At 37.7% G+C, this 13,504-nt stretch overlaps 1 protein-coding gene across 4 annotated transcripts in view; it reads left to right on the top strand.

Annotated features, from left to right (window-relative positions):
• The window catches only part of STAG1 (STAG1 cohesin complex component), a 413,034-nt gene that overhangs the window by 323,407 nt on the left and 76,123 nt on the right, over positions 1-13,504 (top strand). For all 4 annotated transcript variants that reach the window (XM_055382952.2, XM_055382953.2, XM_055382954.2 and 1 more), the window contains 5 exons: positions 2,812-2,904; positions 2,999-3,088; positions 3,243-3,446; positions 4,677-4,747; positions 7,884-7,971. In XM_055382952.2, coding sequence (XP_055238927.2) covers positions 2,812-2,904; positions 2,999-3,088; positions 3,243-3,446; positions 4,677-4,747; positions 7,884-7,971 — 546 coding nt within the window. The remainder of the gene's footprint in view (positions 1-2,811; positions 2,905-2,998; positions 3,089-3,242; positions 3,447-4,676; positions 4,748-7,883; positions 7,972-13,504) is intronic.

The raw sequence follows: 13,504 nt of genomic DNA, 5'->3' as shown, positions 1-13,504 counted from the left end.
GTGATAAGCCCCTTCATACTAATTTCTTGTCCTTTTCACATATCTTCTTATTTTTTAATTACTTTCTTGCACTTTTCACATATCTTCTTATTTTATAGATATATGTATATGTATATATGTATATATATACATATATATACACATACATGCATACATACACACAGAGACATACACGTATTTAAATCATACATTCATATTGGTATTTGACCTAAATTTAGCCTAATAGAGTTTTTACCTCTTTGAATTTATGAGTTTTTTTCCCAAACTTATTTTTTTGAAATAGGTAAAACATTTACATAGTTAAAAAGTCAAAACCATGTGAAAAGATATAGTCATAGAAATCTTATTTATATAACTTTCTCTACACCTCATTCTTATTAGTAACCATTTTTGTTTCTGGTTTATTCTTCAGGTGTTTCATTTTGCACAAATAGGTAAAGGCATGTACACATAAAGATATATATATTAATATTTCACATTCCACCCACTCACCCCCCAATCTTTTACCAAAGATACTATACTTTATATACTATTCTATACCTTTCTTTTTTTAGCAGTGTATCCTGGAAATCAGTCCATGTCTTTATTTGGAGGTCTTCATTTTCTTCTGGCTGTATAGTGTCTATTAGATGGATGCAGTACTGAAAGTTCACCTACGCACAGTCTTTTGTACTGTTGCTAGTCTTTTGCTACTAGAAATAATGAATAATCAGCTGGGCACGGTGGCTCATGCCTGTAAACCCAACACTTTGGGAGGCTGGGGCGGGCAGATCACGAGGTCGGGAGATTGAGACCATCCTGGCCAACATGATGAAACCCCGTCTCTACTAAAAATACAAAAATTAGCTGGGTGTGGTGGTGCGTGCCTGTAATCCCAGCTACTCAGAAGGCTGAGGCAGGAGAATCTCTTGAACCAGGGAGTCAGAGGTTGCGGTGAGCCGAGATTGCACCACTGCACTCCAGCCTGGCGACAGAGTGAGACTCCATCAAAAAAGAAATAATGAATAATCTTATGCATATCTCATTACTTGTACCAGGTGTGTTGGTGAGATAGAATTGGTATTGCTAGGTCAAAGGAAAAATATATATACAATTTTGTTAGATATTGGCAAATTCCTTCTTCATAGGTATCATGCCATTTTTGTTATCCCCTCATAGGTATTTTGAGGACTAGATGAGTTCATGTATGTAGAGTGCCTAACAAAATGACCACTCAGGCTGGGCGCAGTGACTCACACCTGTAATTCCAGCACTTTGGGAGGCCAAGGTTGGCAGATCACTTGCAGTCAGGAGTTGGACCAGCCTGGCCAATATGGTGAAAACCCGTCTCTACCAAAAATACAAAACTTAGCCTGACTTAGTGGTACACACCTGTAGTCCCAGCTACTTGGGAGGCTGAGGCAGGAGAATCGCTCAAACCCAGGAAGCAAAGCGGAGGTTGCAGTGAGCCGATATCGCGCCATTGCACTCCAGCCTGGGTGTCACAACAAGACTTCGTCTCAAAAAATAAATAAAAAAAATAAAAAAAAAAGATCGTTCCATCAAAAATAGCCGTTTCCCTAAAATCAGTATCCTTAGATGTTTCATACATTGTCGAATGAATTTCAAGACTTTTCAATGTATTGAATACATTCCTAGACATACATGTAGTTCCCTTAATTGCTTTGTGCAGAGCTAAACACAGTAGTTGGTAGATCATTCAAAAGTGATTATTTTATATGCTTAAAAGATTGAACAACAAGGCCGGGCGTGGTGGATCACTTGAGGTCAGGAGTTTGAGACCAGCCTCGTCAACGTGGTGAAACCCCATCTCTACAAAAATACAAAAATTAGCCAGGCATGGTAGGACATACCCATAGTCCCAGCTACTCAGGAGGCTGATGCAGGAGAATCACTAGAACCCAGGAGGCAGAGGTTGCAGGGAGCCGAGAACGTGCCACTGCACTCCAGCCTGGGTGACAGAGCAAGACTCTGTCTCAAAAATAAAAATTAAAAAAAAAAAAAAGACTGAACAATCAAATAGGCAGTGCTATTACTTCTTGCACATATTCTTAAACATTGAGGTTCACATTTATGAAGTGGCAATTTATATTGGAATGTTTCTGTTCTGCAAAACCATTTGACATTATGATGGCAAATACCTTCAAGATAATAAAATGCAGAATACTTAGGGGAAATGATTATGTTAAACTGAGCTTACATTTTAATATTTTATTTTTGGAATCACCTGTGGTTTCACAAGTTGGATACAGGCTAAAGTGATGAGCATTAGCAGCTTAAATTTGTTCCATGAGCACAAACTATACTCTTTTTTGTTGATAGCTATTTAACAGATTTATGAGTTTAGTTACAAGGAGACTCAAATGTAAATGAATCCAGAGATATTATTAGTGTATGCTTTAAAAATAAGTGAGAACATATTAGCTTCTGTTGGTATTTAAAAGGCGTTACTTTAAAAAGTGTGTGTATATTTAACATAGGAAGATCACTGTTAACACACTGAGATTAAAACCCTAGAAAAATTGGGTATTGATTGGTTTCAGTATTTTAATAATGGTAACTATGGTTTTATTAATATGTATATATTTTTATTTGACATAAACAAATAGTAATTCGCCCAGACTTTAGCTGTTTGATAAGGTAGTAGTGCATGTTATGTAAAAATTTGCATAAACTTTCTTGTGTTTATTTCAGTCATTAAGTTTCTCTTAAAATTTGTGGTTATATTATTTGCCAGTGCTTCATCAATATATGTAACAGTTTGGATTTATAATTTAATACAATACTCTTCTTTTCCGATTTTGTTTCTAGGTGCTAACTGCCAAAGAAAGGAAAACTCAAATTGATGATAGAAACAAATTGACTGAACATTTTATTATTACACTTCCTATGTTACTGTCAAAGGTACAGTTTCATTTACAGTTTTGTTATGTCACTGAGTTTGCTTTCATTGTACTATTAAAGTAGTTACTGTCTTTTTCTTTGCTTCTCCTTCTAGTATTCTGCGGATGCAGAGAAGGTAGCAAACTTGCTACAAATCCCACAGTATTTTGATTTAGAAATCTATAGCACAGGTAGAATGGAAAAGGTAATGATATTATGAAATTGAAATTCAGCTGTTATAGTTTTATTAACTGAATTATTTTCATGTACTCTTATAGACTTGTTATTTGACAGATGCTGATTTTTTATTTTTTATTGTTAACCTAAATATTACAGTTTTTCTTTTTTTGTCTCCTCAGCATCTGGATGCTTTATTAAAACAGATTAAGTTTGTTGTGGAGAAACACGTAGAATCAGATGTTCTAGAAGCCTGCAGTAAAACCTATAGTATCTTATGCAGTGAAGAATATACCATCCAGAACAGAGTTGACATAGCTCGAAGCCAGCTGATTGATGAGTTTGTAGATCGATTCAATCATTCTGTGGAAGACCTATTGCAGGAGGTCTGTTGTAAAGTTAATGTGTACATATAATAATATTGACTGAGAATTACTTAAGATAGCTGAGTGTGTAAATCATTTTCATTTTAAAATGAAATTGAGTAGAATTGTCTGCCCCTTCCAAAACTTAGCAACCTTATTACAATTGTGTATTCTATAAAGATCAGCCTTGGTTATGCCTTATTTTTATTCTAAAAATCTGTCATAAAAACTAGAATTTCTTTTTCTCTTTCAAGAATTTTTTTTTTTTTGGAGGCAGAGTCTTGCTTTGTCACCCAGGCTATCTCAGTTCGTTGCTCACCGCAACCTCCGCCTCCCAGGTTCAAGTGATTCTCCTGCCTCAGCCTCTTGAGTAGCTGGGATTACAGGCACCTGTCACCACGCTTGGCTATTTTTTTATTTTTAGTAGAAATGGGTTTTCACCATGTTGACCAGGCTGGTGTTGAACTCCTGATCTCAAGTGATCCACCCACCTCAGCCTCCCAAAGTGCTGGGATTACAGGCATGAGCCACCACACCCGGCAAAAAAATCTCTTTAAAGTCTAATTTTTCCTAACTCATTTTCTATTTCTGGGACCTAATTTACATTTTAATATTGCTGAATTATTGTGATATGCTAATGAACAGAGCATACAAATTAAGTCTGCTTTTAAGGATGCCCGCTTATCAATGGTATGCCCAAGATATCAGCAAACATCTCCAATTGCTTATTTTCTAATTATTTCTGTGACTTCTTCCTCTTTCCCTCTCTCTCATCAATCTATATAAGGCAGTCTGGAATTTCCATAGTTCTCTGTGCTCTGATGAGCATGTAACTGATTTATGAAAGACTCTTTCCTACTATTGAAACTTACCAGTTTTTTTCAACCATTATTTATGATTTTCCTTGTGATTTTCAAGCTACAAAAGTGACTGACAATAAATAAAATATTGGAAATCATTGAAAATCTTTCAAGTACATTTTTCACTTAGAAATTTTAAAGGGTTTTATCTATAGTATCAGAAAACTTTTCAAAGTCATGTTTATCACAACATTATTTAAAATGCAGAAATTATTTCTAGGTTGTTATTAGAGTTATGGGTGTTTTTGCCTTTTTGCTTATTTGTATTATGGATCTACAATGAATATATACTATTAATATAATTTAGAAGAATTTTTATTTAGGCAATAAGTAGTAATATACTATAAGGTGAGTAAAGTTGTAATGATGTTATGTTTCCTTTTTTTTATAGGGAGAAGAAGCTGATGATGATGACATTTACAATGTTCTTTCTACATTAAAGCGGTTAACTTCTTTTCACAAGTACGTTATTTTATTTAAAGTAAAGGCAACGAGGTGGCTCATGCCTGTAACCCAAACACTTTGAGAGGCCGAGGTGGGCAGATTGCTTGAGGCCATGAATTGGAGACCATCCTGGCGAAACCCTGTCTGTACAAAAAACACAAAAATTGGGCATGAGAGTGTCCACCTGTGGTCCCAGCTACTCAGGAGGCTGAGGCAGGAGAAGCAGGAGAATCGCTTGAACCCAGGAGGTGGGGGTTGTCGTGAGCCGAGATCGTGCCTCTGCGCTCTAGCCTGGGCAACAGGCTGTCTCAAAAAATAAATAAATCAAGTAAATGTAGTAACCCAGGTGTGTAAGCACACAGCTATGGTCCCAGCCACTTGAGAGGTTGAGGAAGGAAGATCACTTGAGCCCAGGAGTTCAAGGCTGCACTTGATCATGACACTGGCCCATGATCGTACCTGTGAATAGCCACTGCACTTCAGCATGGGCAGTATAGTGAGATCTGATCTCAGTAACAACAAAAAGATAAAATAGATTTAGTGAATGACATGTAACAGCCAACATACACTGACTGATTGTTGTGTTTGACATTAATAACAATGGGGATTTTAGGCCTGGTGTGATGACTCACACCTTATAATCCCAGCACTTTGGGAAGCCAAGGGAGGTGGATTGCTTGAGCCCCACGAGTTTGAGACCAGCCTGGGCAATAGGCAGACCCTATCTCAATTAAAACAAAATAGTTGTTTTTTAAAAAATGGGAATTTTAGAGAATATTGAGATATGTTTTTCCTTTATTCAGATTTCTCTAGATGATTATGTTTTGCTATCACTGAATTACTTTTTTTTTTTTTTTTTTGGACAGAGTCTCACTCTGTTGCCCAGACTGGAATGTAGTGGCCCGATCTCGGCTCACTGCAACTGCCGCCTTCCAGGCTTAAGTGATTCTTATGCCTTAGCCTCTCGAGTAGCTGGGACCACAGGTGTACACCACCTTGCTCAGCTAATTTTTATATTTTTAATAGAAATGGTTTCACCATGTTGGCCAGGCTGGTCTTGAACTCCTGACCTCAAGCAATCCACCGGCACTCGGCCTCCCAAAGTGCTGGGATTACAGATGTGAGTCACTGTGCCTGGCCTATCATTTAATTACTTAAGGTATAAAATTTATTTACTGTAATGATTTAGCTATCACTTAATGTAATGAATATATACTGTAAAAGTTTCAGCCCATGAGTATTTAACAAATTAGGCTTATTTCATCACTAGAGTGCTACAGGTATAATTTTCAAATGATAGCTTTTAGAAATCTTGCTCTTAATAAGTAAGAAATAAGATTTGGGACCAGGCATGGTGGCTTATGTCTGTAATCTCAGCACTTTGGGAGGTTGAGATAGATGGATCACTTGAGCCCAGGGGTTCAAGACCAGCCTGGCCAAGATGGCAAAACCCCATCTCTGCTAAAAAAAAAAAAAAAAAAAAAAAAAAAAAAAAAAAAAAAAAAAAAAATACAAAAATACAAAAATTAGCCAGGCATGGTGGCACACGCCTGTATCCCCAGCTACTCTTGGGGCTATGGCACGAGAATCGCTTGAACCCAGGAGGCAGAGATTGTAGAGAGCCAAGATTACACCACTGCACCTCAAGGCAGCAGAGCAAGACTCTCTCTTTAAAAAAAAAAAGGCTGGGTGCGGTGGCTGAAATTTGTGTTGTCAAATTGTAATTTTCACTTCCATTTTAATGAGATATGCCGGTCTTCTCCATGAAGAAAGGACAAAACGAACTTTGTTGTCCAAAGAGAGTTTGAATATAGCTTTTGCACTAATCAGTACTTCAAAATACAAAATCAGTTTCCAAAATCTAAGCCTTTATATACAAGTAAATTTTTTTTAGAATTCCCTAGAAAAGCAAACTTTTATTTTTTTAAAAAACTGTCATTTGAAAACAGAAGTTACTAGTGTCAGAATGACTATTTTTAGTAGTAGAGCCCATGAGAATATAAAAATTTACCATTATCACATTCATAAGTCCTCAGCCCAAGTAAATAGCTATAGTGCAGTTTTTGAGCTTTCCCATTGTTCCTTTCCCCTAGTTTTATCTTTATGTCCATTTTGAGAATACAAATCTCTTTTAAAAATACACATGTGGTTATATTTTTAAATTGTAAATGGAGTTCTTTAAAATGTACTTTTAAATAGGCCTGACGCGGTGGCTCACACCTATAATCCCAGCACTTTGGGACACCATGGCGGGTGGATCTCTTGAGCCCAGGAGTTCAAGACCAGCCTGGCCAACATGGTGAAACCCCATGTCTACAAAAATAAAAAAATCAGCCAGGTGTCATGGCGCACACCTGTAGTCCCAGCTACTCAGGAGGCTGAGGCATGAGAATCTCTTGAACCCGGGAGGCGGAGGTTGCAGTGAGCCAAGATCTTGCCACTTCACTTCAGCCTGGGCGACGGAGCGAGACCCTGTCTTTAAAAAAAAAAAAAACAAAAAACTATTATATATACAATAAAGGGATTTTATCCATATATGGAATAGAATATGAGCTTAGCTTGACCATGTGGTAGAAATTTTCAATTAAATATGTGAGGTTTTATTTTTGTTGATTTCTTTAATAAATTCATAGAATCATCTCTTTCTTTCCTTTTCCTTTCTACCTTTCTTTCAAATGTGAGCATTTAATGAGTATTTCCTTTATGGATCTTTTTCAGTTCTTCAAGGAAATGAAAAAAACCTTTTTTTTTTTTTTTTTTTTTTTTTGAGACAGAGTCTTGCTCAGTTACCCAGGCTGGAGTGCAGTGGCGCAATCTTGGCTCACTGCAACCTCTGTGTCCCGGGTTCAAGTGATTCTCCTGCCTCAGCCTCCTGAGTAGCTGGGACTACAGTCATGCGCCACCATGCCCAACTAATTTTTTTGTGTGTATTTTTAATAGAGACAGGGTTTCGCCATGTTGGCCAGGCTGGTCTCGAACTCCTGACCTCAAGTGATTTGCCAGCCGCGGCCTCCCAAAGTGCTGGGATTACAGGCGTGAGCCAGTGTGCCCAGCCGAAATGAAATTATTTTATTCTTCCACTCACCTGAACTGAGCTCAAATTTAAATTTCCTTCCATTCTAGAATAAAACAGATGCATTTTTGTTTATTTCAGTGCACATGATCTCACAAAATGGGATCTCTTTGGTAATTGCTACAGATTATTGAAGACTGGAATTGAACATGGAGCCATGCCGGAACAGGTAGGAGTTTGTTGGTATTCCTTCTGTATGACTCTAGAAAGTTGTTTTTCTGAAGTCATATGATTATCAGAAGCCTTTTATAGAAAGTAATTGACGATTCATTAGGGCAGCTGCCTCTTTTGAGAGAATTATTGCTGTAGTAATTAAATGTTATTGATAGGTGTATTATACTGGCTTATGTGTTAAGAGTAGAAAAAACTTTTGCTATAACATATCTTAAAAATTTTACTGTTAAGGTAGACTTTTCTCTATTAGGAAAAATACCATTAATATCTATGGCAGCAATTTTAAAACTTTGGATAATGAAAATTGATGATGGGTATATTCCAGCCGTGTTTTAGGTATTAATCATATTAAGTATGGCTTAGTTTTTATATTAGAACCATAGTTAAATTAACATGGCAGCCTTTAATAGACTTTAGAACTTTGTACACTCATATATACAAGTTAGAGTAGAAGGGGCAGAAATTCAACAAACTTTGCCTAATCTGAAAGAGACTTCAGTAGAATAATTACTCTACTTGATTCAGTATGGGAAAGGAAGGAGTTATTTTGTACACTGCAGACATTCATGTAGACCAAAATATCAACTCCATCATTAAGTGTGGGTAATATTTAGGGGTTATCTCATTCATTTCCATTTGGTAGTATAGAATGCTTAGATGATACCTTATTACTCTAAAGCAGTAAGAATTTCAACAGATAAAATAATAATCTTATATTAAAAATTAATCATGGGCTGGGCACAGTGGTTCACGCCTATAATTCCAGCCTTTTGGGAGACCAAGGCAGGGTGGATCACCTGAGGTCAGAAGTTCGAGACCAGCCTGGCCAACATGGTGAAACTCCGTCTCTACTAAAAATAAAAAAATTAGCCAGATGCAGTGGCATGCGCCTGTAGTCCCCAGCTACTTGGGAGGCTGAGGCTGGAGAATCGCTTGAACCTGGGAGACGGAGGTTGGAATGAGCCAAGATGGTGCCACTGTACTTCAGCCTTGGTGACAGAGTGAGACTCTGTCTCAAAAAAAAAAAAAAAAGTTAATTATGAAAACAGTACCTTATTATTGCTGTGATTAATTCATTTAAATTGCCTAACATTAGTCATTTTCTTGGTCCCTACAAATGTCCCTGATTATGTTAGGTGTTTTTATTGTAGTTTGTGAAAAGACACTAAATATTTTACCCTCTCTTTTTTAAAATGTATTGCTGATACCAACTTCCCATCCTGTCTTCATCTCAGACCAGCAGCCTAAATAAAATTCACTCATATTTTCAAGCCATGCTTCTAAGTTGAAAGTGAATGAGAGAGTTAAGATATTCTTTTTATCCTTTTCTCCATTTTCTCCAGGGAGAGAATAAGAGTACATCTCTGTTTCATCTACTGTGTCAAAATTTTTAGACTTACTATACCATCATTATTGTGCTAGTACTGACTTTTGACAGCTTCACAGTGTTGTCGTCTTTGTTATTTTGGTTTTCTTTTGCTTATGTTGATTGCATATGTCTTATTTCCTCCATTTTTATTGTTGGATAAAAGAACATACTTATGTGACATTAAAAGTTTTGTGACTTTAGGGGCTGGGCGCGGTGGCTCACACCTGTAATCTCAGCACTTTGGGAGGCCAAGGTGGGCGGATCACAAGGCCAGGAGTTTGAGACCAACCTGGCCAATATGGCAAAACCCCATCTCTACTAAAAATACAAAAATTAGCCAGACGCGGTGGCGGGCACCTGTAGTCCCAGCTACTCGGGAGGCTGAGGCAGGAGAATCACTGGAACCCAGTAGGCAGAGGTTGCAGTGAGCAGAGATTGCACCACTGCACTCCAGCCTGGGCGATGAGCGAGACTCCGTCTCAAAAAAAAAAAAAGTTTTATGGCTTTAACTTTGTTAATTTCTTGAACACGTATTTTTAACCATGTGTATGAAGTTTGAATGCATGACTCAAATATGACTAGATTGTACTCTTGTTCATTTTAGCAGCTCTGAGAAATATCTCTTAAGATACTGTTGAAAATACAGAAATTCTGTATTTAACCACTTCTTTTTTGTTTGTTTGTTTGTTTGAGACCGAGTCTCGCTCTGTCACCCAGGCTGGAGTGCAGTGGCGTGGTCTCAGCTCACTGTGACCTCCGCTTCCTGGGTTCAAGCGATTCTTCCGCCTCAGCCGCCTGAGTAGCTGCGTCACCACGCTGGGCTAATTTTTGGGTTTTAGTGGAGACGAGGTTTCCCCATGTTGGCCAGGCTGTCTTGAACTCCTGACCTCAAGTGACCTGCTTGCCTTGGCTTCCCAAAGTGTTGGGATTTCAGGCATGAGCCACCGCACCCGGCCCTCAACCACTTCTTAATACAACCATGCAAGCTCACTTTTTAAGGTTCCAACTGTGTACTTACAATAAGAATTCAGAGAAAATACCTTTTGGAGCAGGGATACTGAAGAGCTACCAAAATGTTTATTACTGTTGACCCTCAGTTGTGCTTAATGTTTTGAAGATACCTTAAAACTGTCTAGCTGTTTGGGGAGACTATATTAGCTATATGTTTGACTTTTTTTGTTTGTCTTGTTTTTTGTTTTGTTTTTTTATAATAACCAATTCAACTAGAAGTTCCTAGTTCCTTCCTTCACTGAATTGTTACACAAGCATACCTCATTTTATTGTGCTTTGCTTTATTGTGTGGTTTTTTTCAAATTGAAGGTTTGTGGCAACCCTGCATCAAGCAAGGCTATCAGTGCCATTTTCCCAACAGCATATGCTGACTTAGTGTTTCTGTGTCACATTTTGGTAAATCTTGGTTATTTCAGACTTTTTCATTAGTATTAAATCTGCTATGGTGATTGGTGATCAGTAATCTTTGATGTTCTATTGTAATTGTTTTGGGGCACCATGAACTGTACCCACATAAGATGGTGGACCTAATCCATCAATGTTATGTGTGTTTTGACTGCTCCATTGACAGGCCCTTCCCTGACCCCTTTCCCTTGCAGGCCTCCCTATTCCCTGAGACAAAACAATATTGAAATTAGGCCACTTAATAACTCTACAATGTTCCTTAATGTTCAAGTGGAACAGTCACACTTCTCTCATTTTTCATGACTGCTAACACAACAGAAGTAATTTTTACTTTCAAGCCTTAATTATTTAAGAAAAAACATTGCATAAGCCTTGTGGCTGCCATAGAAAGTGACTCTGTTGATGCGTCTGGGCAAGAAAATTGAGAAACTTCTGGGAAGGATTCACCATTCTAGATACCATTAAGAAATTAGTGATTCATGGGAGGAGGTCCAACTATCAGCATTAACAGGAGTTTGGAAGAAGTTGGTATCAGTGTTCATGGATGACTTTGAGGGGTTAAGACAAGTGGAGGAAGTCACTCAGATGTAGTGGAGATAGCAAGAGAACTAGAATTAGAAGTGGAGCCTGAAAATGTGCCTGAGTTGCTGCTATCTCCTGCTCAAACTTGAAGAGATGAGGAGTTGCTTCTTACGGATGAGCAATGAAAGAGATGGTATTTAGTCCTAGTGAAGATGCTGTGAACATTGTTAAAATGACAATGAAGGATTTAGGATATTACATAAACTTAGTTGATAAAGCAGTGACAAGGGTGGGAGAGGGTTGTCTCCAGTTCTGAAAGAAGGTCTGTGGAGAAAATGTTGTCAAACAGCATCACATGCTACAGAGAAATCTTTTATGAAAGGAAGAATCAATTGATGCAGCAAACTTCACTGTCATCTTGAGAAATTGCCATAGTCACCCCAACCTTCAACAACGACCCTGTTAAGTCAGCAGCCATCAACATTTCAAGCAAGACCCTCCACCACTGAAAAAATTATGACTCACTGAAGAGTCAGGTGATCATTAGCATTTTCTAGCAATAAAGTATTATATTTTTTAGTTAAGCTATGTACATTGTTTTTTCAGACATAATGCTATTGCACACTTTTATATGCACTGCGAAACCAAAGGTTTTGTGACTTGCTTTATTACAATATTTGCTTTTTTGTGATGGTCTGGGAGTAAACTTGCGCTATATCCAGGGTACACCTATGTATTTGTATATTTTTTCCCCTCCTAGTGATTTATCTTTTATCATATCAGTACTGTTTTAACCATAGTAGTTTTAGAATATGTGGAAGACTGACCAGGCATGGTGGCGCACACCTGTAATCCAAGCATTTTGGGAGACTGAGGCAGGCAGATCACATAAGGCCAGAAGTTCGAGACCAGCCTGGCCAATATGGCAAAATGCTGCCTCTACTAAAAATACAAAATTAGCCGGGCATGGTGGCACATGTCTGTAATTTCAACTACTCGGGAGGCTGAGTCAGGAGAATCGCTTGAACCTGGGAGGCAGAGGTTGCGGTGAGCCAAGATCACGCCATTGCACTCCAGCATGGGCAACAAGAGCAAAACTCCATCTCAAAAAATAATAATAATAATAATAATATGTGGCAGACCAAAAAGAAATTACGTATTCTAATTTTTTAAAATAAATTTTTTTAAAAATCAAATTATAGAAATGTTACAGAAAATTCACCTAATCCATTTTCAATATTTTCCCACATTTCCGCACTTAGACACTATCTATATGTATATATAATATATATCGTATACGATATAATACGATATATATAGTATACATTATATAAATTATATATAATATATAATGTGTGTGTTACATATGTTAATATGCATATATAAAATATATATTAGGCCAGGCAAGGTGGCTCACACTTGCAATCCCAGCACTTTGGTTGACCGAGGTGGGTAGATCACTTGAGGTCAGGAGTTCGAGACCAGCCTGGCCTACGTGGCAAAACCCTGTCTGTACTAAAAATACAAAAAAGTAGCCAGGTGTGGTGGCACGTCCCTGTAATCCCAGCTACTTAGGGGGCTGAGGCACTCGAATCACTTGAACCCAGGAACAGGAGGTTGCAGTGAGCCGAGATTGCGCCACTGCACTCCAGCCTGGGTGATAGAACAAGATTCGGTCTCAAAAAAAAAAGAAAAAATTGTCACAACCACCCCAACCTTTAACAGTTTTTTTTCAGCCTAGGACCAATGCAGAATAATGCATTGCATTTAGTTGTTACATTTGTTTTTGTCTCCTTTAACCTGGAATTTTTTCTGAGCCTTTTTGTTTCATGACATTTTGAAGAGTATGGACTAGTTATTTTACAGAATGTTCTTACTTGAGTTTTGCCTGATCTGCATGTTTAAATTTTAGTTTCACATTCTTGGCAGGACTACTCCATAAATGATATTTTGTCCTCAATGCATCACATCAGGAGGCACATGATGTCAGTTTGTTCATTATTCATATTATTAACTCTGATCACTGACTAAAGTGAGGTCTGCAAAGTTTCTCCTGTGTAGTTAGCAGTGTCCTTTTTAATTGCTGAAGTGAGCTGTAGAAGTATTCTTTAAAACTATGTAATAATCCTGTTTCTTATCAGACTCTGACATAATAGTTTTAGTACCGATTTATGATCTTTGTCTGACTCAGTTATTACTGTGAGGGTCACAGAGTAATGAC

The sequence above is a fragment of the Gorilla gorilla genome, chromosome 2 (assembly GCF_029281585.2).
Source record: "Gorilla gorilla gorilla isolate KB3781 chromosome 2, NHGRI_mGorGor1-v2.1_pri, whole genome shotgun sequence".
NCBI classification, from domain to species: domain Eukaryota; kingdom Metazoa; phylum Chordata; class Mammalia; order Primates; family Hominidae; genus Gorilla; species Gorilla gorilla.
This window is presented reverse-complemented; position numbering and strand designations above follow the sequence as displayed.